Source organism: Furipterus horrens, unplaced genomic scaffold, assembly GCF_987537825.1.
Source record: "Furipterus horrens unplaced genomic scaffold, mFurHor1.1.pri manual_scaffold_9, whole genome shotgun sequence".
Lineage (NCBI taxonomy): Eukaryota > Metazoa > Chordata > Mammalia > Chiroptera > Furipteridae > Furipterus > Furipterus horrens.
Window position 1 is genome coordinate 84467561 of NW_028327179.1, and position 24500 is coordinate 84492060.

General features: G+C 38.2%; 1 protein-coding gene across 1 annotated transcript in view; it reads left to right on the forward strand.

The window, feature by feature from the left end:
• Positions 1–24500, forward strand: part of SND1 (staphylococcal nuclease and tudor domain containing 1) — a 427097-nt gene that overhangs the window by 175397 nt on the left and 227200 nt on the right. The window contains exon 12 of the mRNA XM_090287466.1: positions 14516–14616. Coding sequence (XP_090143592.1) covers positions 14516–14616 — 101 coding nt within the window. The remainder of the gene's footprint in view (positions 1–14515; positions 14617–24500) is intronic.

Consider the following 24500-nt stretch of genomic DNA (forward strand, 5'->3'; position numbering starts at 1 on the left):
GTCTGATTTCCATACAGTTTGGTTTCTGGCAGTTCTGGTTGTTTTTGAGGTTAGTTGTGATCCTTCTTATGGTTGTGTGAGGAGGCGAAGCGTGTGTACCAACACTGCCATTTTGGCCGGAAGTTTATAGCTCAGGAAGTTATCTGAGTAAACCAACTTTTGTATTTTTGAGATACTATCTCATAAGCACAAGAATAAAAATTCTTTCCTTGCTGAGTTATGGAGAGAGCTTATTGGGTCTTCATGTTTATTCCTTTACAGCTGTGCTGTAGAAAAGTTTACCATTCATTTTTTCACTGTGGACTGTTATGGGTGGAGGCAGGAGAGGATTTGGGTCAGGGGATATGAAGAGCAGCCCACAGAAATTACCATACATGACACATCAGGGAGAGAGACATTGCATTGTATACCAAGAATGTATTCAGACAGGCTAAGTAATGAAGATATGAGAGTCCTTGAACCTAAATTACAGTTCAGTTCACTCTGAGTGTGTACAAGGAAACTGGGAAGCAAATGCAGCCATTCAGAGTAAAGCCTATAGGGAATGTATTTTTGTTTTTGTTTTGGAAGTCTCTTTTAAAAAAATGATACAGCCTTCCTGTCTGTATAATTTTTTGCATCCTAAACAGTGGTTTTGGTATTTGTTCTCAATTCTTTTAATAGGGGCAGTGGCTATAGAAGCAGTTTATTGGTACTCCAGGTATCTTTTACCATATTTTATCTTAAGATTATCTGCTACCGTGAGACAGTGACTCGTAATGTCACACTCTGCTAATCTACATTACATCAGACTACAAATGGCAACTCCATGGGTTGGTATCAGTTTTTATTGACTATACTATGATGATTTAGGGAGACAGAATGAATAGATTTTGCTGCAGTGGCAAATTTGTGCTCTTTGTTCCCTGTACTAATGGGAAACAGGATCACAGGGCACAAATTGGAGATGGGGTACGGCCCTTCAGACATTAGTAGCTCCTGGCCTTCGTACTAAAGTAAGAACCGAAGGCTAGTTTGCTGCAGGATGTTGGGGTTTGGCAAATGGTCAGTTGACAAAATACTACTTTGTATCCTTCACTTACAGTTCTGCAGCTATATGTAGGGCTGCAGTGAGGTATAATATACATCAACCAGTAGTATCAGACTTGTCAGTGATCAGCATGCCAAAATGCACTTCCTTGTTACGTGACAAGTAGAGAAAACATATGGCAGGCAGGTGGTGGTGGCAGCATCATTATCAGCTCACAGTGAGATTGGCAGTTCGTTTGCAGATAGTGATGCCCACCTGCCATGGAAACAGTACACCACTGGGCACCCGGAAGCCCTCACAATTGTGTCCTTCTCACAATGTTTAGCCTGCCCTGCATAATTCTTATTGGTTGGCAGACATTACCAAATGGTGACCCTGCCTCAGCCTGGGAAATAGTGTGATGAAATAGTAACACTGAAGTTTGTGGCTGTAAAGAGGCCTTTTTTAAAAATAAAGGTACCTGTTAGCTTTATATATTTTATTCCAATTCACCTATATGATTATTTTTTAAATTAATCTTTTTTTCTCTTGCAAATGCAATGAAAAATTTTTAATTTCAGGAAATTTATGGTGTTAGTAAAAAATTGAAAGTACCATATAATTATATCTTTGGAGGTAAGCCCTTCTTACATTGTTAGGGGTATTATTACAGATTCTGTTTCTATGTATTTCACTGAATCTTTTCCTACCAGATAGGATTATAGTATATATACCATTGTGCATTTGCTTTTTTTTATTAGCAGGATGTATATTTCTCTCTTGTTTTTAACAGCTACATTATATTTGAGAAGTGCTGGTAATGCAGTAGTGGAAACAAACAGCTGTGATTACTGCCAACTTGGAACTCATGGCCTAGTGTGAGACTTAGATCACAATTTGTAATTATGCATTTATGTTAAACTGCCATCAATACAAAGGACAGAATGCTTGTACATATATTTTTGTTTCTGTAGACTAAATTCCTAGATGTGGAATTGCTGGGTCAAATGACATCCACATATTAAATGTTAGTACAATTGCCTGTTCGACCTCCAAAGATGTACCAATTTTGGTTCCTGCCAACAGTGAAAAATACCACATAGAAAAACACATGAAAATGGAAGAAGGTTCATTAGACAAAAGAATGAAAAACAGTGATTAAACTCAGCTGGAAAACTGGATAGAGATGGGAAAATTACAGTGGGACACAATGAAAATTCCCCAAACATGTAGATCTGCACTGACAGATCTCCAAGGGAGGTCTCTTTTTCTTAGAGGGAGTCAGAGCACAAGACATCCAAAAATATTTGACAATTTTATAGGAAGTCAGTGAGCTATAGACTACTCAATCCCATTCTTTGACTGCCTCTGAGAAATGGTGAAGGAGGTACATTGTGGTGCCTTCAAATGTTGCTTGACTTGGCTTTTCTTTTTATAAAGCAGGAAAATAGACAAAGATATTTCATATACTGAAAAAGGTGGAATAATTTATCCTATAATACCTTGGCCTTTTCCTCTTATTTAGATGGGTTATTGGACATGTGTTCTCATTATTACTGCCTATGGGTAACCATCTATTTTTGGGGGAATGTAGTGGAAGTATTCTCTTGCATTTCCTGAAGATTTTGCAGTTAACTGGGTTTGAGGTAAGAGTTGTCTGGCCTCTGCCTGGCTCACACTGCTAAGTTATTGTTTTATGGAGTGTGTGGATAGAACTCCCAAGCAAACACACACATATTTAATTGTGGTAAAATGCACATAGCATACAATTTCCCATGTTAGCCAATTTAGAGTGTACATACAGTTCAGTAGTGTTAAATGTATTCATACTGTCATGCAGCCAATCTCCAGAACTTCATGTTGCAAAACTGAAACTCTGTGCCCATTAAACAGCATTCGCATTCCCTGCTCCCTCCGGGCCCTAGCAGCCACCATTCTGCTTTGTTTCTTTGAATTGGACCGCTCTAGATATCTCATTTCGTTGGCATCATGCAGTGTTTCTGTTTTTTGACTTCTTACTGCACGTAGCCTAACCTGATGTCCTTGAGGTCCAGTTAAGTCATAGCACGTGTCAGAATTTCCTTTCTTTTTATGGCTGAATAATAGTCCATTGTGTTTATACCACATTTTGTTTATCCATTCATCCATTGATAGGTTCATGGGTTGCTTCTACCTTTTGGTTATTGTGAATAATTCTTCTATGAACATGAGGTGCAGGTATTTCTTGAGACCCTGTTTTCAGTTCTTTTGGGTTGAATATACCCAAAAGTAGAATTGCTAGATCTTGTGGCAATTCTATTTTTAATTTTTTTGAAGAATTTGAGCAATAATTTTCCTTCTTGTCCCTCATAAGTTCGTGGTGGACACTGGAGAGCTATGAGTTTGGGAGAAGGCTTCTCTGTCTATACAGCTGCCCAGAGCTAGTTTTCTTCAGGAATTTGGGCTGCTTGTGATGCAGACCCTGCTTTTGACCTATGTTTACTGTTCAGTGCTAATCACCTAGTTTCTGAATAGTACTTTGTGGCCTGAGGGGTTGGCCTTATGCATATATACTGTTTTTTAAAACAGCAACAAGTCAGGAGACTGGAATTAGGAGGTGGACAAAGAAGCAACTCAGACTGGTCTTTGATCAGTGTCTGTGTGTAATTTCAGTCATTGACCTCAGGTGTTATTGCTCAGTACACACTGTGCCTTTGATCAAGGAACTTCATTTCATTTAGCAGGCCTCTGTCTTCTGTGTGAAATACAGGGAGAGGCAGGTGTGTGTTAAAGTAAGAAAGGCCTATGCTGTTAACCTGACTATCTTGGACTCTTAGCAACAAAACTGCAGATATTTTATATAATAGAAGAGCAATATCCTTGAGCTATTTTTCTTTGTGCCATTATAGTTTTCTTCCCTAATTCTCCTTTGAGGTCATAGCACACTTCTAGTGCAATACACCTTTCTAAGTGTGGACTTTGGTTAACTTGCCTGAATATAAATATATTTTCTTCATTTGAGTTATTTCTAAATGCCAGCTCATGGGCATGCTAGAGAAATGGGTGTTCTCTGAACTGTCGTGAAGGATGGCTTTTCTATACTGACTTTGCTCACCCAGACAATACACAGCCCCCAGAGCAATAGAATTTATTGGAACTCTTGGCAAGGTGAATACTTCAGCCCCCACTTTTATTGCTTGAGTGTCCCAGTTTGGTCTTTTGGTGAGTGGAGACATTTTCTTCACAGACTGACATATATTTGCAGAGAAAATGTAACCTTTGTTTTTTATCCATGTCTTAATAATATCCTTTTTTCCCCAGTGATTCCTAGATGTCATTAAGTGCTTCACCTTTCTTCATGTCCCTAAGCCTTGAGTCTTAGTTTTGTTACTGTTGTTTTCAAGACCGGGTGACATTGTATGTATTCTACACAAAGGCGTAAGTATCTGTATATTTGTGCTGCTTGTGTGGCTGGAATGCCTCCAGGGAGAGTTCTGGAAGAAGTGATTTAATTTCCCCTGACTGATGCTGACCTTGGACAATATGGACATAGGTGACTGTGACTGATATTTATATAAAGGTGAAAAAGGACCCACACTCAGCTTGTATTCTCTAGAGAGAGGCAATGGGAGCTGGTAACTCTCGGGAGGCAAAAGATGAGACAGGGGACACAGGGGCAATTGTGCATCTGGAGCCCCCAGCATTCTTTTTTAGGGACAAGCAGTGTTGTATTAAAATTAGGTATTGGGGTGAGTTTATACCGTGATACAGTAATGAGTAAGATAATGGTCAGGGCACTAGCACAAACACATAGTACACTTTTAAAATGTATTTGTAGGTTTATAACGACTTAAGAATCAAGAAGATTAATGAAAATTCTGGCAGCTGCGAGGTTATTATTGAACAGTGTTCTCTGTTTTTCCTCTATGATCCCTATCAGATTTGCTTGAAATATTTTCAGTTGTCAGACTATACTTCCATAATGATTTATTATGTGCCTATTTTTTCCCTCATACTATGAATTGTGCAGTATATATTCAGTTCATTTTAATATTATGGTTGTTGTCAGATGGTTATCACAACTTCTAGAGATCTTTGCCAATCTCTAATGGCCCCTTATATGAAATGGCTTCACATATATTTGCGTATCTCATGCCAGTGTATGCTTCTAATTCAATATTTGCCAAACCGAATGTTTATTTGTAGAGCATTGATGTCTACTTCATTGAATGCCTTATGTCAAATAGAGCCTCTTAATGTCCCTAGGGGCCCTGTTTTAAGCTGAATTTTACCTTTCCCCTCAAAACAGATAAAAGCATCTGCCCATTCAGCAGGGGAGTTGCGGGGGGAGTGCTGATAAGGGGTTCATTTTGCCAGAAATAGTAAGAAAGTCCCTTGACTCTGTACTTAAGAGTGAGCACTATAGATTAACATTCCATTGATGAAAATGAAATGTGCTTAAAATGGTTCTGACTATGTGGGGGAGTTTGGAAGGTTGATTGTAAATGGGGGAAAGCAACATGAATACATGTGAATAAACAACCAGCTTTAGCACCTAATTACAGTGATTTTGAAGGGGATGTTGCAGAATACATTTAGGCTGGATTGGAGAAATAGGGAGGGAGCATTGGTTTATCTTTGCAGTGTAGTTGTATAATCTTTTGTCAGTGTGTTTGTAAAAATGATTTTAATGTAAGAGATATCAGAGCTCAAAGATGTACTAATGGAGCATATAAATTTCAGCTTTGGATTGTGGTTATAAAAATAAATAGTTCACATCTACCAATTGCTCATTTTCTTTAAAATATCAGTGCTCAGCAGAAGCATTATTCATAACTACAAAACCATATTTCTTCAACCTGAATATCTAGTCACCATCCATCCATTAGAATAAATTTCAGACTCTAAGGTAAATAATTCTAGAATTGTGTCAGCAAATCAAGAAAAAAGAAAAGACAGCCATTGAATTGATAGAAGTTCCTGAAAAGTATCTTGATCAAACTTTTGAACAGAATATACTTTACAATGGTAGTTATAAATTAGAAGAATTATTTTTTCCTTTCTAAAATTTATTCTTTCATTCCAAATCCTTTTTTTTCTGAAACCGATAAAGTAAATGCCTTATATTTCTAGTCTAGTCAGGGAATAGATTCTAAAATAAAATGAAGGATAAACATTTTATACCTGGTTTTTCATATATGATTTAAGAATGTTTACAAGGATTCACAAAATAGAAAATAACAAAAGTTCCCAGGAGAAAATAGAGAAAGAACCACAAAAGCTAATCATATAATGGAGGAATGAGGCCAGTATAGTGTCTACAGCCACATAAGGGCTGTCGAGCCCTTGAAATGTGGCTGGTCCAACATGAGATGTGCTATACCTGCAAAGTACACACTAGAATTCAAAGATGTCATATCAGAGACAGAAATAAGATCATCTCAATACTTATTTAAATTGTTTATATATTGATATGATGATAATGTTTTAGATATTTTGAGCTAAATAAGAACTTTTGTTTTAAAATAAGTTCATCTGTTTATTTTTATTTTTTAAATGTTACTATTAGGAAATGTAAAAGTGTATATGCTACTCTCGTTTGTGACTCTCACATTGTTTTCTTGTTACACCACGTCGCCTAGGAGGAGGTAAGCTTGACATCCTCCTGCGTTGAATAAACAGCCCTTCAGGTGCTTGCCGCTTACCGGGGAGGCAAGCTGAGAGTGAGTCCAGAAGCAGGGCCATGAGCCTCCCTAGCAATTTGTTTTGAAGCTCATCATCCTATATTTAGATGAATGGGTGACTAAAATGTGTTTCAAATTTTTAAAAAATAGATAACATATTTTCAGAATAATTACATAAGGTGCTTTTTAGCAGGAAAAAAAAGTGAGACTACATAAATATTGAGGAGCATTATGGAAGGTTCTATCATGTTCAAAGCAAATGGAAACTTGGTCTCTTTTTTTCACTGTCTTCCCAATTTTGTAAGGCAAAGAGTATTCTCCCAAAGTATCTTTAGTTAACCTATTAATTGAGATGATTCCCTATACTCTGCTTTGATTATATTCAGTAAATAAAATTTCCAATAACTGGTACCTGCTAAATTAATCTAGAAAATATCTAAATAAATACTAAATAGTATATCATTCTTTAAAATAAGTCCTATTTCTAAGTTGGAATGAATATGTATGAAGTATATATTCTTGTTTGCTATGGTTCCTTAAGGAGAAAAGTGTATTTAAATTGAGTCTTTCTGCCTTATGATTTCAGTAGTCTAATGATTTAAGTCAGCATTCATCTTATTTATGTATATATGTGTCTAGGCATCTTTATCTCGTGGATACTTATTTAGCACTTACTGTGTGCTAGGCTCTCCTTTAAGAAAATCAGTATATGTTTATCTAAAAATAACTGACTCATAGAGCTTACTATGAGTCAGGCCCTGCTCTAAATGTCTCATGTATATTAATGCATTTCTTCTTAACAGCAAGATAGGCAGAGTTATCCATGTTAAACTGAAGCACAGAGAAGTTAAATAACTTACTTAACTTCACACAGTTCATGTGCAGAATTTCTGAGAACCAAACCCGGCAGCTTAGCAGCTCCAGAGTTCTCCTATCCAAGCTGTGTAAAATATTTTATTCTACTTATGTGTCTCCTGGAAGCATTAGCTGCGCTTGCTTAGATGATACTGTCTTTTCTGTATCTGGGGTGCAAATATAGAGGCTTTTCATAACTGTCTGGAAATTCTGACATGAGAGCGACAGGCCATATGAGAACTCATTTTGAGAAACGGGGTATTTATTACAGCTCTTTGTGAATTTATGATTGACCATGTAGAATAGTGGGTGGGATTATATGTCAATTATGCAAATAGCTTCACACAACAGCCCTAGTTATATTAAAACTAAACTCAGGGTCTGGCCTAGAAATGTGGATATGCAGTTGTTGTTTCCGCCACGTTGTCTTTTATGCATAGGTAGTTCAGATTTTGTTGTTTCATTATCATCAGCATCATAAAAAGTTCTTCGGTGGTTTGACACTTTTGTGATGATTAGTTGTATGGAGAATATTCACAGATTCTCACAATTCTTTATGTGTGGCCCAAAGCTATTCTTTTCTACTAAACTGCTTCCAGTCTCTATAAGAGACTGAGATATAAATTCAATCCTAATTCTCATCTTAGTTCCTCTGAAGGGCCCTTGAAATTGCTTTGAAGAAAAACTCTACAATCTAATGGACCAAAGATGAATTAGATTGCCTGCTTCCTCTTCCTCCCCCATTTCCTCCCCCAGTTCCCCTCCCCCCTTTTTTGAGAACCTCTTAGAAAAACAAAAATTTGGAAATTATATATATTTTGCTTGCTTAATCTGTTACAGGAATGGCTTTGATTAAAGCTTTATTCTAATTTCAAAATTCTCTTTCTCATGCTTTATACTAATGTATTTTTGTTATATACAACAGCTTGATAAAATGGTCTTCAAAATAGCTAACACCCTCATTTCAAAAGTGTCCTTCAGAATTTTGTCTGAAAGGTTTCACGATTATAAATGTCCATTCATGAAACAGATATTTATTATATAATCATCTACTATACAGGCCCTCTGGCAACAATTTCGGTGAATAAAAAATGTGGTCTCCCCTCTCTGGGAGCTTACAATCAGTGTATTCCAGTTGATTGTAGTAAGTGAAAGGTATGAATTGTCACCTGAGAAGGGGTTCTTGCCCCACCCCTCAGGATAGAAATCAAGAGAGGAGGCAAAACAGATTCTAGGGAAGGTTTACTGAAATTAAGATGGAGGGAAAGGAAAAAGGGAGGGGGCTTGCTGCATCCAGGGAGCACACTAATAGAGTATGGCTCCCAGAACTGTTGCTGGGCTCTGGTTTATATCAAGCCAGGTTTCTTCATGCAGGCGCAGAGGGGATCTCTTTGTTTTCCTGGTGCCCACCACGGGCTGGCATTGGCTGGCACGGGCGCATTGATGTGGGGATTACCTGAAGAGAAACCTTAATCTTATCTCAGAGAGGCTCAAAAAATATAAGTGAAGAACATTTCCGTCCATCTTAAGAGAGGCTCAGCCTGCCTCATTATTACTAAGGTTCAAGAAAACACTATATAGTTCACCATTTTTAACTGAGTTATCTTTTAGAATTCTAGAGTTCAGTCATGCGCCAAAGTTATAGTCCAGTGAGCTCATTTTCCAGGTGAAGAAAAGTGAGAACAAAGATGTGATAGGACTCAATTGTAAGAGAGTGATTCCTTGTCCTTGCTCTAAGAGGGGCCAGGACCTGCTTTTGTGTCATGTGCATGTGAAATACGTACTTTTATACCAGATATTCCGGGAGGGTCTTTGCTTGAAAACTGAGGACCACATCTGCATTATCCTATTACTTCTCTTTAACTCATGCCATTCCTGAGGTACTTACCCATAACAACAAAATTCAGGTTATCATTTATTCAGATGAAAATGTTGCTAATATTTGCAGTTTTTTTAAGTGAAACTGTTTAAACTGTTTTTGTTTCCAAGTGATTGACAAGTCAGTGGTGAGTATCTAGAGATGAAAAATTCCACGGTAGGGGAACAGATCTCAGAATCCACAGGAGAGGGACATAAACGCTAATTACACATCGACTTTAATTCCTGATTTGTCATAGCTGCCTGCAGGTGTGTGTCTTGGCTATGGGTTATTCTCAGGGCCTCTTTTGTATGTGAGATTCTCTTTAATAATGATGCCTCCCCCAATGAGCTCTTTAATTTTCTACTTATTTTCAGTTCTCTTTCTGTAGATATAGGACAAAAGTAATTGGCAGGTAAATGTAGCTTTTGGTTCTTTTGGTTATTGAAGATTAAAGACAGTTTTTTTTCTCTTCCTGTTGATCCCCCTGAGGGACATTTGGGGGGTGTGTGTATCGTGTCTTTTGGTCTTCTGGACTGGGAGATGCTTAGTGTTCACTTTTGTTTGTTATCACTGCCCCCACCATCACCACCACCACTCCCCCAGCTGCCCCTCCTCCCCACTGCCACTCAAGTGGCCTGCTTGATGAATTGGCACTCCTTCTGGGTAGAGAGCTAATGTGACTCTGCAGTGTATTTGGAGCTGAAGAGCTGCTGTTCACTCCCGTCTGCTGAGGAGGAGGCTTGGCATGGGTAGGTGCAAGGTAACCTTGAAATTCACTTAGTTTATTTTTAAGCCGGGATGCATTTCTTTCCTGTGGTAATAGAATTGAGGTCTTGACCTTGTTAGATGGATTGAGTGAAGAAGTTATGTAGACCTCTTTACTTATCTCCACATATTTTTTGACTTCCCACCATTGCCCCTAATGGGACCATACACTGTGACTGTGCCCCTTTTTAATGTGTCCATGAGTTACTTTTCATTCCGTGGTGTGGGCACCCTGGAGGTTTAGCTTCAGTGCACTCCTGTGTGACTTTGCCACGACTTCAGCAGATATCCCAAGTGCACTCCTAGCCCTCTTCCTGCTTCTGTAGATCGGTTGTAGGGCCTTGCCAGAGGAGAGTCAAGTGTGTCAGCGTTGACAGCATAGAGACCTCCTCCCCTTCTGCAGGGTTTGAATCAGCCGTGCCTCTGTATGGAGACGTCCCTTTCTGTGCCCTAACTATGACTGGTTCCACATAGGGAAACTACTGAAACCTCTCTGTTGGAGTTACAGGTTGTTCAGCCTCACCCCCACCCAGTCTGGTCATATTCCTCACATGTACCCATGTCCTCAGCTTCAGACAAGTTGGTAAGACTGAGCAAAAATTTTTGTGCAGACACCTGATTGTAGAAGTCATCTCCATATTGTTTTTTCTGTGTTACTGTATTATGACAGTACTTTTTACTTTAAGCTCTTAATTGGCTTTCTCTTTAGCATGGCTCCTTGTTGCTTTTAAAACGTGATTAGATGGCCCTAGTCTGGTAGCTCAGTTGGTTAAAGCACTGTCCCAATACGCCAAGGTAGCGGGGTTGATCCCTGGTCAGGGCACATACAAGGAGCAACCAATGAATGCATAAATAAGTGGAATGACAACTTGATATCTGTCTCTCTCTCTTTTTCTCTCCACCCACCCTTCTCTAAAAATCGATTTTAAAATAGGTGATCAGATGGAGTGTTCAAGTAAGTAAGTGATTTGATGGTTGGAATTTTGAGGCAGCTGTCCTTTTCAAAATTTCCATATTCATTTTAAAATGAGTTTTTGAAAAACATACTGTTTAAAAGGATTTTAATGGTGCTCACCAGCAGTGTGGTTGAACTTGATGCCTGTGCTGTGGGTTGTCTTTAAGCTGATCAATGGGAACTAAAGACATGTTTAGAAAATGGGATTCTGGACTTCCAGGCTGTGGGGCTGGCTTCAGGCTGCTTGACCCAGTCTGTCTCTTCTGCACAGGTATGAAGCCTTGGCCATGACCCAAGCCAAGCATATACCTTAATTATAAAACTGACCCTGTATATTTGCTAAGGGATATTGCATGCTTGTTTTGACACAGAAACATGTGTATCTTAAAAGGTTTCATAAAGAAAAAGCATTGCTCATTCAGTATGTCTGTAATCCATGTATTTAGTGCATACTAGGATTAACCAGCTTTCCTATTTTAAGCTCCTAACTTTCTAACCTATTTGTATATATATCCTTTCTTGACTCACAATGTAAAGGTTCCTTTGGTCCATTCTGTCCTTGTTATTTTCAGAATTCCCTAACTCCAGCTTTTTTGGTATTAGCTGTAGTTAGCTATATTGTGTTGATTCACATACTGTGAAACCAGTCCCAGGCATCTTTGTGTTGGTTGTCATTTGTTCCTGGTAGTTCTTAACTTGGCCCTTGGTAATGTATGGCAGACTGAAATTACATACAGTTCTTCTGTAGAGGCATTTCATATTTTTTAAAAAATTATTTTATTTTATTGTTGTTCAATTGTAGTTGTCAGAATTTTTCCCCCATTGCTTTTCCCTACCCCTCCAACCCCTGCCATCAGTCAATCCCTACCCTGTTGCCCACGTCCATGGGTCATTTATACTAGTTCCTTGACTAGACCCTTCCCCTGTTATCCCCCTCCTCTCTCCCCTCTGGTCACTGTCAGTTTGTCCCTTATTTCACTGTCTCTGGTTCTGTTTTGCTCTTTGTTTTGTTCATTAGGTTCCACTTACAGGTGAAATCGTAGGGTATTTGTCTTTCACCACCTGGCTTCTTTCACTAAGCATAATACTCATATTCTCTAGTTCCATCCATGTTGTCACGGAAGGTAAGCGTTCCTTCTTTCTTTTTTGTTGCATAGTATTCCATTGTGTAAATGTACCAGTTTTTTAATCCACTCATCTACAGATGGGCACTTAGGCTTTTTCCAGCACTTGGTTATTGTCAATAATGCTGCTGTGGACATTGGGGTGCACAGGTTCTTTTGAATTGATGTTTCAGGATTCTTAGGGTATAATCCTAGCAGTGGGATCACTAGGGCAAAAGGTAGTTCCATTTTTAGTTTTTTTGAGGAAATTCCATACTGTTTTCCACAGTGGTTGCACCAGTCTGCATTCCCACCAACAGTGCACTAGGGTTCCCATTTCTCCACATCCTCACCAGCACTTGTTTGTTGATTTGTTGATGATGGCCATTCTGACTGGTGTGAGGTGGTATCTCATTGTGGTTTTTGTTTGCATCTCTCTGATGGCTAGTGATGTTGAGCATTCTTTCATATGCCTATGGCCCTTCCGTATGTCCCCCTTGAAGAAGTGTCCATTCAGGTCCTTTGCCCATTTTTAAATTGGATTGTCTTCCTGGTATGGAGTCATATGAATTCTTTATATATATTGAAAATCAAACTAGGTATCATTGGCAAATATATTTTTCCATACGCTTGGTTCCCTTTTCATTTTGCTGATGTTTTCTTTAGCCATGCAGAAGCTTTTTAATTTGATGTAGTCCTTTTTGTTTATTCTTTCCTTTATATCCCTTGCCCTAGCAGATACATCAGTGAAAATATTGCTGCATGGGATATCTGAGATTTTACTGCCTGTGCTTTCTTCTAGGACTTTTATGGTGTCATGACTTATATTTAAGTCTTTTATCCATCTTGAGTTTATTTTGATATATGGTTTAAGTTGGTGGTCTTGTTTCATTCATATTTTTTAAAAACTGATTTCAGAGAAGTCTGAAAGTTTAAGAATTGCTTTACCATAACATGTAGGAGCCCTGTAGGGTCACCGCAAACCTCTGCTCTGTCAAGTATGATTTCTGTGGGACCTTAAATGTGTTAGCCATTGGTTTCTCTTTTGGTCTTAGTCACCTTTTAAAAAAAACAAAACAAACAAACAGAAAAAAACCTTTATTTTTTTAGAGCAGCTTTAGGTTAGTAGCAAAATTGAGTAGAAAGTATAGAGTATCCTGTCCTACCCCAAGCCCCACCCGATACTATCACAGCCTCCCACCAGAGTGGCACATTTCTCATAACCTACATGAACCTACATTGACACATCATCGTCCGAAGTCCATAGTTTACGTGTGTGTTTACTCTCAATGGTATGCTTTCCATGGGTTTGGGCAAATGTGTAATAACATGTATTCATCATTATAGTATCAGACAGAGTAGTTTCACTGCTGTAAAAATCTGCTGCTGCACCTGTTCATCCCTGTCTTGTTCCCTTAGCCCCTGGCAACAATTGATCTTTTTACTTTCTTCATAGTTATGCCTTTTCCAGAACGTCATAGTTGGAATTATACAGTATGCAGCTTTTTGACTGGCTTCTTTATTTTAGTAATATGTATTTCCTCCATGTCTTTTCATGCTTTGATAGCTCATTTCTTTTTAGCACTGAATAACATTTCTTTGACTTCATGAACCATAGTTGATTTATCCAGCCAACTACTGAAGGATAGTGTTGGTTGCTTCCAAGTTTTGGCAGTTATCTATAAAACTACTGTAAAACATCTATGTGCAGCTTTTTGTGTGGACATAAGTTCTCTGCTGTTGGATGTATGGAAAAGTATGTTTAGTTTTGTATGAAACCCCCAAACTGTGTCTCAGAGTGGCTGTCCTGTTTTGCATTCCCACTAGTAAGGAATGAGAATTCCTGTTCCACATCCTCACCAGCAATTGTTGTCAGTGTTCTGGATTTTGACTATCCTAATAGGTGTGTAGTGGTACCTCACGGTTGTTTTAATTTGCATTTCCCCAATACACACAATGTGGAACATCTTTACATGTACTTATTTGCCATCTCTAAGTCTTTTGGTGAGATGTTCAAGTCTTTTGTCTATTTTAAAATTGAGTTGTTCATTTTCTTATTGTTGAGATTTAAGAGTTTTTGGTATATTTTAGATAACAGTCCTCTATCAGATAAGGCTTTTGTGCAGATATTTTTGACCAGTGTGTGGCTCAGCTGTCTTTCAGTTGTTGTTTTTAAAAAATATTAGACCCAGAAAGTCAAACTGTAAATGAGGTGAGATTTCATAATTGTGTGGACATGAGTGGATACTAGTGAGCTGTGTTGCAAACTCCCAGCCTTAACTTCCCTTGCTACTTTATTTTCAGGTCAATGTGACCGTGGACTACATTAGACCAGCCAGCCCAGCCACAGAGACGGTGCCTGCCTTTTCAGAGCGTACCTGTGCCACTGTCACCATTGGAGGAATGTGAGTGCTGAGCCGTAACTAAGAGTTCTCTCCTTATTCACGTCTCTCCTTCCCTTCACTGTAATTTGCTTTCTGTTGCTCTTAGCACAGTGATTTATGATTGTTATGTGCCTGCATAGCACTTTATGTTTGCAAAGTACTTTATAATCGCTCACTAGCTAATCATGTACTTCATTATTGTTATTTAAGATTTATTGGGCTCTGTGTACTTGGCACTATGTAGCACACATTATTACTATTAATAATGCCATTTATTGAGTGTCATTCAGGTCCTAGGTGCTATCCAAAAGTAGTTGGAAAGATTCTCTGCATATTAGTTTAGGAAGTTCAGTTATAGACACACGCACACCCTCCCTCACAAGAAAGGAGGGAAGTGGAAGAGAGTTTAATTAGACGTTTTCTTTGTGTAGATGTATGTAATCAGTAGGGTCTTTCTCCTGTACCTCGCTGGCTGTCTGCTGGTTATATTCCCAGGTCTCTGAAGGCTTGATTGATGAACACTCTTTCAAGGGAGGTATCTGATGGGGGAGGGAGGAAGCCTGCTGGGCGATGCTTCCACAATAAATATTAGAACGATCAGTCAGTCCCCAGTAGCAGTTCTTACTCTGCATAAAATATACCAGCATGGTAATTATTTCCTTCTCTATTAAACAATCTTAAATGCTGTTTGTTACCAAACTGGTATTTTTCTTTTAAGGGGGCAAGACGGAAGGGAGGAAAAGAGTAGGGTTCTCATCAAAACGGGGATTGTCTTATTGAAGTACAATGAAGCTCAATAGGAGAAATACCTCTAAGCTCCAGCATGCCTGTGAAAGGAGAGAGGACCTTGTAGCACATTTACCTTCCAGAAGCTCTCCTACCAAATAAGTATCTTTTCCCTTCATGTTATCTATCACATTTGGAAATAAGTATTTTTAGCCACTGTTACCACTCCTACAACAGATCAGAGACTTCATTTTTGCCAAGAGAAAGTTGATATAGTCTTTTGATGTCATTATCTTAATCAGATAATAATTTTGAAATGGGTGAATGTAAGAAATATATTGGTCATTCTTCTGTCTGTATAACTTGCAATGTTTATTATTAATTCATCACCACTTCTTGGGAGCTCGATGCAAGTTTCCCTACTGAGGAGAACTGGAATGTTACTCCGTCGTCGGCAGCCATCCGTCTCCAGAGACGATGGTGTAGCTTCTTAAGAGTCTATCTGCACCGCCGAGAATGGCCGTGCAGTCCGACTCGGGAGTGACACGGTATCTGTCTCCTCCCGTGTTGAATCGACATCTTGCGATGACGCTGGAGTGTCCTCTCCAGTGAAGCTGAAGCTACAGAGCCTGGGCAGGGTGATATGGAGGGTCTGCTGTTGCCCATGCAGCAGACCCCCCCTCTCTTCGCAGCTGAAGGGTCCAAGGGAAAGACGGAGTCAATACAGCTTGGCTTCAGGTGCGCCGCAGGAGTTGCCGGTGTTGACTACAACGTCAAACCGCCTTAGGGACTCCGGCTCCGGATTTTCTGTCGGTGTTTACTCCCTTAGCCTTTCCCCTGAAGAGGTATGCCGCAAGGCAGCGGAGGTTTTTTGGAGTCAGAGTTTTCCTTCTCTGTGGAATGTTACTATTCCCTCTATAAAAATGTTACTGTCACAAACAATCCTTTCAGCAGATAACTGCTCCTTCTATCTTAATTACTGGTAACAACAACATCACTACTGTAAAAACGCACACTTTATTTTTGGCAGATGGCTTTCACTCCTGTTTATCTAAATCTTTTAGAGTGGGTTATTTTTTTCATTTAGTTACCACTGAAGGATACTTTTAAAGTCAATTTACACAGCTTAAAATGAGATATTCTGGGGTTCTTTTTTGTTGTTGTTGCTGCTTCCCCCTCCCCTGCCCCAAGAATGTTCTATAGGAATTTTTTAAAGGCAATTTGAGACAGCTGGTTTAAAATTTTTTCCAGTGTAGGGTGTTATGGCCTGCCCATACCATGGAACCTTGAGGTTTCGACTCCATTGATTTTGGCTTTGACCAAGATTTACTCCTTTAGGCTAGCCTGCCTTTCTGCAGAGGTCAGGTGACTGTGTTCCAGCCAGTGTTTTGGTTAGATTGTTGATAAGAGGACAGCAACCTTTTAATCAGTTTGGTCAGTTAACACAGATGATTGGACTTACCGGACGGCATTGCGTATCTGTACTTCAGAGTCCTGCCAGGGATGATAACCTTGACCTTCTATTTCCTGGTTATTATAGTTAGATTATAAGAAATAATATATTTTTTAATGATTTACCAAAGTATTTACCTTTATTTAGACCAGACTGGCAGGCTATGTGAGAACCATAAAGTTCCCTCTTAGATTTATTTCTACTAAACTAGACTTTGGAGTAAACTACTCAGTTGCATTTGGAAGAAATATAGGAGTTAGTGATATTGTTGAGAACAGTTTTCACTAGACATTAAGCTCCCTAAACGTAGTGACTTTTGTCTCTTTATTCCTTGCGGTAGACTCAGTATTCAGTGTTTGGTAGGAGTTCAGTAAATTTGTGAATTATTTATTTACTGTATTGCAGAGTGTCCCTTTATGAAGTATAACTGGGAGTACTTAGATGTTTCTTTGGACTTACAGGTTTGTTTTTTTCTGATCAATATTAAAATCTTGTTTCTGACAGTTTTTCTCTTTTGTTTGATAATTGGAAGTTCAGTGCCAAAGAGTACATTTCTAGAAGATGTACCTGGCAACATGCTGTTTATATTCCAATCTTACTCCTAGCTTCTCTCTTTTCCCTTTGCCTTGATTTTGTTTTTAATTTGCATTTTTTCTGAATATTCTGTATGTAAATAATTCCAACTAATATTGTAGAAAAGTTGAATTATTAATAAAAAGATGACAAAATACTCGTCTTATACAGTATTCCCTCACTTATCACAGGTATTGCATTCTAGACACCCCCCGCCCCCACAAAGTAGGAACCTTACATTTATTCTACACTCTTAAACCTACGTAACTTTAACAACATATGTATACAGTACTGCAAAATCCCGCGATACAGTGAAAAATCTCCGATAAATAATTAAATATAATATTTTTAAAAATCCTGCAATACAGCGAGGCCATGATAAGTGAACCGCGATATAGAGAGGGACTACTATATTCAGAATTAAGGTATTCTAAAAGCATTCCACCTGCTTTAATGGTAAGTTATTAAAAAAATTTGACTTGAGAAGGGGATTTAATATTTTTTATTTCAAACATTTAAATTTTATTTAAACACAGAAATGTGCATGCATTGCCAAATCTTTGATGTATGGCAGTATGGATCAACTATATGATATTGCATAACATCCTCTTTGGCATGGGGACTTCAAAGCACTGATTATGGAACCCCCGATTTTTGTGATTCACACCTCTCTCATCTATTATAGTTGTCCTTCTCATATTTATTTTGCAGCCATTTTAAAGCAGTTTCTCATTATTAAACCTTCTTAAAGTATTCAACTGTTTTCATACACTTTTTGTACTCATATTTTAATTATTAATGTAACATTTAATGAATTACATAATTAAAATAACAAGTACAGCCAGTATATATAAATCTGGAGACAGAAACAAATGGTACAACAGATTGCAACAGAAGTGCACAGGTGTGTCAGAGTGGCCCTCTGTCACTCTAACTGGCATCAGCCAGTAGGTTAGTGAGTCATAGAAAAGTCCAGGTCAGTTAAGGGAAGGTTCGCTAGGGGAGTTTTTGGAGTAATGCATCGCCTCTTTCAAAGGCAGGCTTTTGTCCAAGCTTATAGAAATGCTGCAGAATTGAGAAGCAGTCCAATCTAAATTATGTCTGTCATCATCTGTAGGCTTATCCACCTACATATCAGCCTTCATAGCATTTAGTGGCTTTCCTGTTATTCAAGAGATCAGCTGGGATTCTCTTGACCCTGGAAGAGCTTCCCTCCAGCTACTGATTCCAGGATAATGAGAAAGAGGAGGCAGATGAGATGTAGATTCTTACAGGGCTATTTCAAAGCAGATTTTTAAATGTATTTCACATGCCCAAGTGAATGAATTGGCTGTATCCTCAATAGGGTCCTGTCTAATCCTTCTATTTTTCCTTTGATATATGGGAGGGAGTCGAGTCACAGGATCTCTGGGAGGCTGCTCTGGTGTGACAGTCTTCAGCTCCCCATCTCTTTTCCTTTGCGGAATCAAAATGAGGTTCATCATTCCTCTAATAGATTTAAGTTTTTTTTACAAACTTCACTGTAGAGTTGGCAAGAGTTGTTATCTGCTGATCAAAACAGTTTAAATAAAAAATAAAAAGATCAAACTTTAAGTTGTTTCTCATTCTCTGGCTCCCAGGTTGGGAATTAACTGATCCTTTTAGGTCCAGTTTGTAACATGAAGTTGTCAAGATGGCTCTTTCTGTTAATTACATTTTATTGTATTTAAGACACTTAAATAACTCTCCTTGTGATTTAGTCTTCTATGTAATTAGCTTCAGTGATTAAAATCTCGTTCTTTCATTATTGCCAGAGCCTTCTTGAAGAGTGAGATTTTTCTGGGTGACCTTTACTTGTGCTGGACTTTCCAATTACTTTGAGCTCCAATTTGGCAAACCCATATAATCTATTAACTGATTGCTCATGTCTTTCTGCATATCACGTTTTCAAAGATAGGTGTTAAAAGAAAATTTGTTCACATTCATAAAGGGACACCTGAAATATATAACTTGTGGTCAAGCCTCACACATACACACTCATAATTAGCACCACCCCAACCCCATCTCTGAAAAATTGTCACATACCCAGTAGATATAGTGTCACTAAGGTATTTCCCCAGTGTTTCACGCGAAGTGTTTCAGAATAACAGGAGACAATAGACGTGGCCCATTTGGGGGGAAGTGAGTGTGTCAGAGACAGAATTATGGACTAGCAACAGTTAGAAAATGTCTGTTTGTTTTCTACACTAGGTCACATTTTTTGAGAGGTGATTTGTTTTTTTGGGTTTTTTTTTGTTTGTTTTTGTTTTTGTTTTGTAATATTGCTTTTTGAAGCACCATTTCAATCTACTGATTCCCTGCGCTTTCCCCACATGATCCATGCAAAGCCACTGACTGCGGTTCCCCTTGATGCCGGTTCAAGTTCGAGGCCTTTGCTAGCAGAGATGTTGTCAAAGCTCTGTCGGGCTTGTGACATCTTAGTTCCCTCTTTGTTCTGAGGATTATTATCCAGCAGACTCAAAGTCATCTTTATGAACTTTCTTTGTGTCTCTTTGGATTAGAGCTTGTCTTCATTATATTTCTATAAACCAGACTATTAAATTTATAAGGAATAAGACTTCTTTGGCTGCTTCTTTCTTTTCCTTTGGTTCCAGTTTGCAGTGATACTTCTTTCCTCAGATTTTGTATTAATTACTGAAGCATGAGGTTAGGTCTTGTCCTTCTAGAATACCCTCCAGTTTTTCTGGCTTGAGTTTGTAGCTTTGAGGCTTTCATTGTCAGACCAAAATGCCTATCTCTTAGAATTTTCAAAGCTTAAAACATACTAATATCTGACTTTTAAGCTGAACATAGGAAGAAAGTGGCCTCTTGAAACCCTATTTTCTGGCCTAGTGTTCTTACCGAGAGAGGCCCACAATATCCTGAAAGTACTTTCGATGCCTGAGGAAGTACAGAGACAGTAGTAATGTGGTTCAGCCAGGAGGTAGGATCTGAGTGGTAATAACCCTTTTCTCCACAGATTTATTGATTACATTTAATCAAACTCAATGGGGTTCTGCCCTCCCCAACCTTTTCTTGCTTTGAAGGAAAAAGAAGACTCCAGAATAAAGTCCCCCTGCCCCCTGCTTAAATTATAAACACCTATCCAACCCCCACCTCTAAAAAGGGCACCTTGGATTGTTTTCTGGACATCATAGGCTGCTTAATTTATACAATTGTGCTACTTCTGCTATGCTGGATAGTAGAAGTATTCCTGTTCACTGTTTTGAGGCTGTTGGAAACCTCTCTGGCATTTAGTTTAGAATACCTTGGAAGGAAATAGCTGAATAACTGCATCTGCCTCTTGCTAACTAGAGTCGAGGTCTGTCTGTAAAAAGTCCAGCCATTGTTAATATAACGAGAATGGTTTGCATGACATCGATTTGACCTGGCAGTCGAGGAGAGTGGACTGGAATGCCCGTGCCTGAACAATGACGACTTCACTGTACTAGTCAGTGGGGGCGGTAGACACTGTAGAGTGAGCATGTGTACTGTGTGGCTATCACATTCAGAATGACTGAGCGAGTAGAGCAATAAACCTGCATCAGATTTTGCAGTAAGCATGAACATTCCTCCATGGAAACCATTCATATGATTCAGAAGGCTGCAGCTATGGGCAACTGGCATTTTGAGGGGCTCTGGTTGCTGGGGCCTCAAGAGTCCTGTGGGTATTCACTGGCTTTGCCAACCACAGAATAATGTTTATATAGATTTTTGCTTTAAGAAACACTAGTGACTTTATTTAAACAGAGTCTACAAAGGTTCTTTTCTGTTTAGGCTTTCCCAGGGACTTTTAGAGACTTTACCACTGAGAAACAGGTTAAAATATAAATGAAAGATAATCCCTCTTACATTTAAATTTTTTTATAAGTCTGTAAGTTAGCCTCTTAGTAGACAAAATGAAATGATCAAATGAGTACCCACTAGAGCTCATCCGTCCTTTTCTTCCTCACATTATAGCTCTTGGGTCATTCAGTATTGGTAGAGCTCTGTGAATCTTGACAATACACTGCAGTTCCCATCCTGCTCCATGTTCATCCAGGAACCTAAAGGACTGCTTGCTTTCCTCCTGCCTTGCTTAGCAGAGGCATAGACACTAATTTTTAACAATGTTTGCGTTGAGCTTTTTTGGGTGGCTGTCCTCTAAATTTATAAATTAATACTACTAATTTAAAAAATTTTAGCACTAAATAGTATCTATTTACTAGCTTATATTAAAGATAGGCATTTTTGAGTACTTGTACTATTACTTACACCCTTTATCCCCTAATTTTGTTACATTATTTTACTTTTACCAATAGCAGACTTCATAATAATTAGTTACTCTCTACTTCTGATTAACTCTATAGCAAAAGGTTAGAAAATTAGAATGCTTACACATTTTTTTCCTGCTTTTAAAAAAGTTATATTTTTCTATTGTCAGGATTTATATCATTACATTTCTCCTCTGGCACTATAATTGCCTTCTAAGCTTTGCTTGTAAATTGATCCTAAAAGTTTAACCCACCCTCACCCCCATAGTAGTTATAATTGTGCAAATGTTACTTTTGGACTAAGAAGTGTGGTAATGTGATTAGACCTCTAGAAAAAGAATCCTATGTTGTTAAACAAAATATATATATATGCTAAATTAATTTTCTTTGTGTGCATCTCTATGTTTTTCATTTTCCTTTTTTGCATTTCTTCATGTGCAGCTGCCACTTGTATCTTAAAAAGTCAGTTCTTTTTGTGGGATTGCCTTTCATTTGTTGAAGAACCTTGATTTTTTTTTTTTTTCTTCCTTGTGTTGGATGGTAAAAGTTTGACTCTGAAAGCTTTACTGTCTCTGGAAATTTTCTATTTCTGTTTGGTTTACTGACATTTTATTAAAATACTTCTTTGTGTTTTTTAATTTTTTTTACCATACTCAGTTGGCTTATTTAATATGAACGCCCATGTCTTCAACTCAAAGAAATTTTTTTTGCTACTTCTTGGATTACTTTCTTTCTCTCTTTGCTTCTGACTCTGGAAATTTTATCAACATATTGTGTCTTATGCTTCATATCTCTGTCTTTTCTTCCATTTTTTTAAAGATCTCCTTTGTATTTTTCTGCTACAATCAAGGAGCTATCTGCAACATTATTTTCCTGCTTACCTAACCAACCAGCCATGCATATTGACTCATTTTCATGCATTCCCAGTCTCTTTATCTTCCTCATTCATTTACTTACATTAGTTCATTTATGAAATATGGTTGGAATGTCTGGTATGTACTATACACACTGTGTTAGGCATTGGGGATATATTGGTAGTTATAAAACTGAAATGATTTGTGACCTCATGAAATTTACAGAGTGACTATTCTCTTATTCTAGCCCATTTTTTTTAATTTCAGTATTTACACTTACATTTTTTTTTGTTCATTAAGTGTTCTATTTTAATAGCATTCTGAGTATAGTATTTTCTCTGATATCTGGGAATATTATTTAAAAATAAAAGAATACCCTCTTCCATTGAATTATCTCTTTTCCCCGTGACTAATTGTTCTTTGTTTATTTTGTTTTCCATTCGTTAAGTGCTCAAGTATTTTGTGGACCTTGATCTATATTTATGAAGGAAGAACCAGGTTGGAGGTGCCATGGTTGTTCCTCTGCAGTATATGCTTCCATAAGACACCTCTATCTTGAAAGGGCAGCAGGAGGTATCAGATGCAGCTTTCTTCATTAGGTGCTGAAAGTATCTGGCCCTGGAGCATAGAGGCAGCAGACAAATATTAGATCTGACTAAAATGGTCAAGGCAAAGGGGCTTTTCCTTAGCTGGCAGAGAGCTTCAGTGTATTTCACTGGGGTGACATAGGAGGTGGGGGGCAGGAGTAGGGTCTGTGACGTGCTTGACCAATTTTTTCTCAAATGTTTTGCCTCTGCTTTTCTTTCAGGCTACAGATTCCATCTAAGGTCCTTCCCCAGATGAATCACCTATTCTCTGTTTAATATGTGTATCTTAGAAGTATCTCATATAATTCTCTCAGTTATTTGGGGAATCTCATTGGTATAAAGTTGAAGTCATGTTGGTTTGTAAGTGACATTCCCAAATACACTGAAGTATTGAAACAACAAGAGAGGCAAAGGGAGAGCTTTAGCAATATATAAGGACTTAAAGAAAAATCTGAAAATGTAGAGATGAGGAATATAAAACAATAACTTCTTTAGTTTAAGTCATGACTGCTTTAGTGGCTTCAAGAACCTTCGTGCTTTTTGCTTTACGTACAGCTTTCTGCTACGTTAAGCTAGGTGGGAGCCTGTAAGTGCAGTCAAAGAAGCCGTGAAGACACTGCTCCTATACTAAAACCATGGATTAGTGAAGAAAGGCTATACCCTGGATCAGATTTTGTGTTTTGATTACAATGGTCTCTATTGGAAACAAGGCCCTGTACCACCTCAGCTAGGAGTGGGCATGAGAGCCCCAAAGTTAAAGGCTGCTCTGCCAGTAGCAATTTAACTGTGACCCTAGGTTGTTTTTGCTGGTTGCTTAGGCCAGAAAGTTTCATAAGATTTAAGTGGTCTGCCCATGACCCTGCTCTTCTTTTAAGACCTGTTTTTTAGGGGTTTTTGGAATGTCAGCTGTTCAGAAACACAAATAAAAAGTATATAATTGCACAAATGTCTGTACCGCTGATAGAGTACAGTATTCCCTCACTTATCACGGGTCTCACGTTCTACACCCCCCTGCAATAGGTGGAAATCTGTGAAGTAGGAACCTTACATTTATTTTAGTATTTATATATATTTTAAGGCTTTATAAGCCCTTCCCACACACTTATAAACCATTCCAAGTCCCTTATTAACCTTTCCCACTCCCTTATTAACCCTTTTCCACACTTTTATAAGCCCTACTTATCTTCTTAAACATATTCTACACTCTTAAACCTACGTAACTTTAACAACATACATATACAGTACCACAAAATCCCACGATATAGCGAAAAATCTGCAGTAAATAATTAAATATAATATTTATAAAAATCCTGCAATAAGTGAACCGTGATATAGAGAGGGACTACTGTATATCTTGTTTTGTCTTAATTTTTAAAAAAGGGCACCTTTTCATGTCTCAAGTTTTTTTTTTTTTAATTGATTTGAAAGAGACATTGATTTG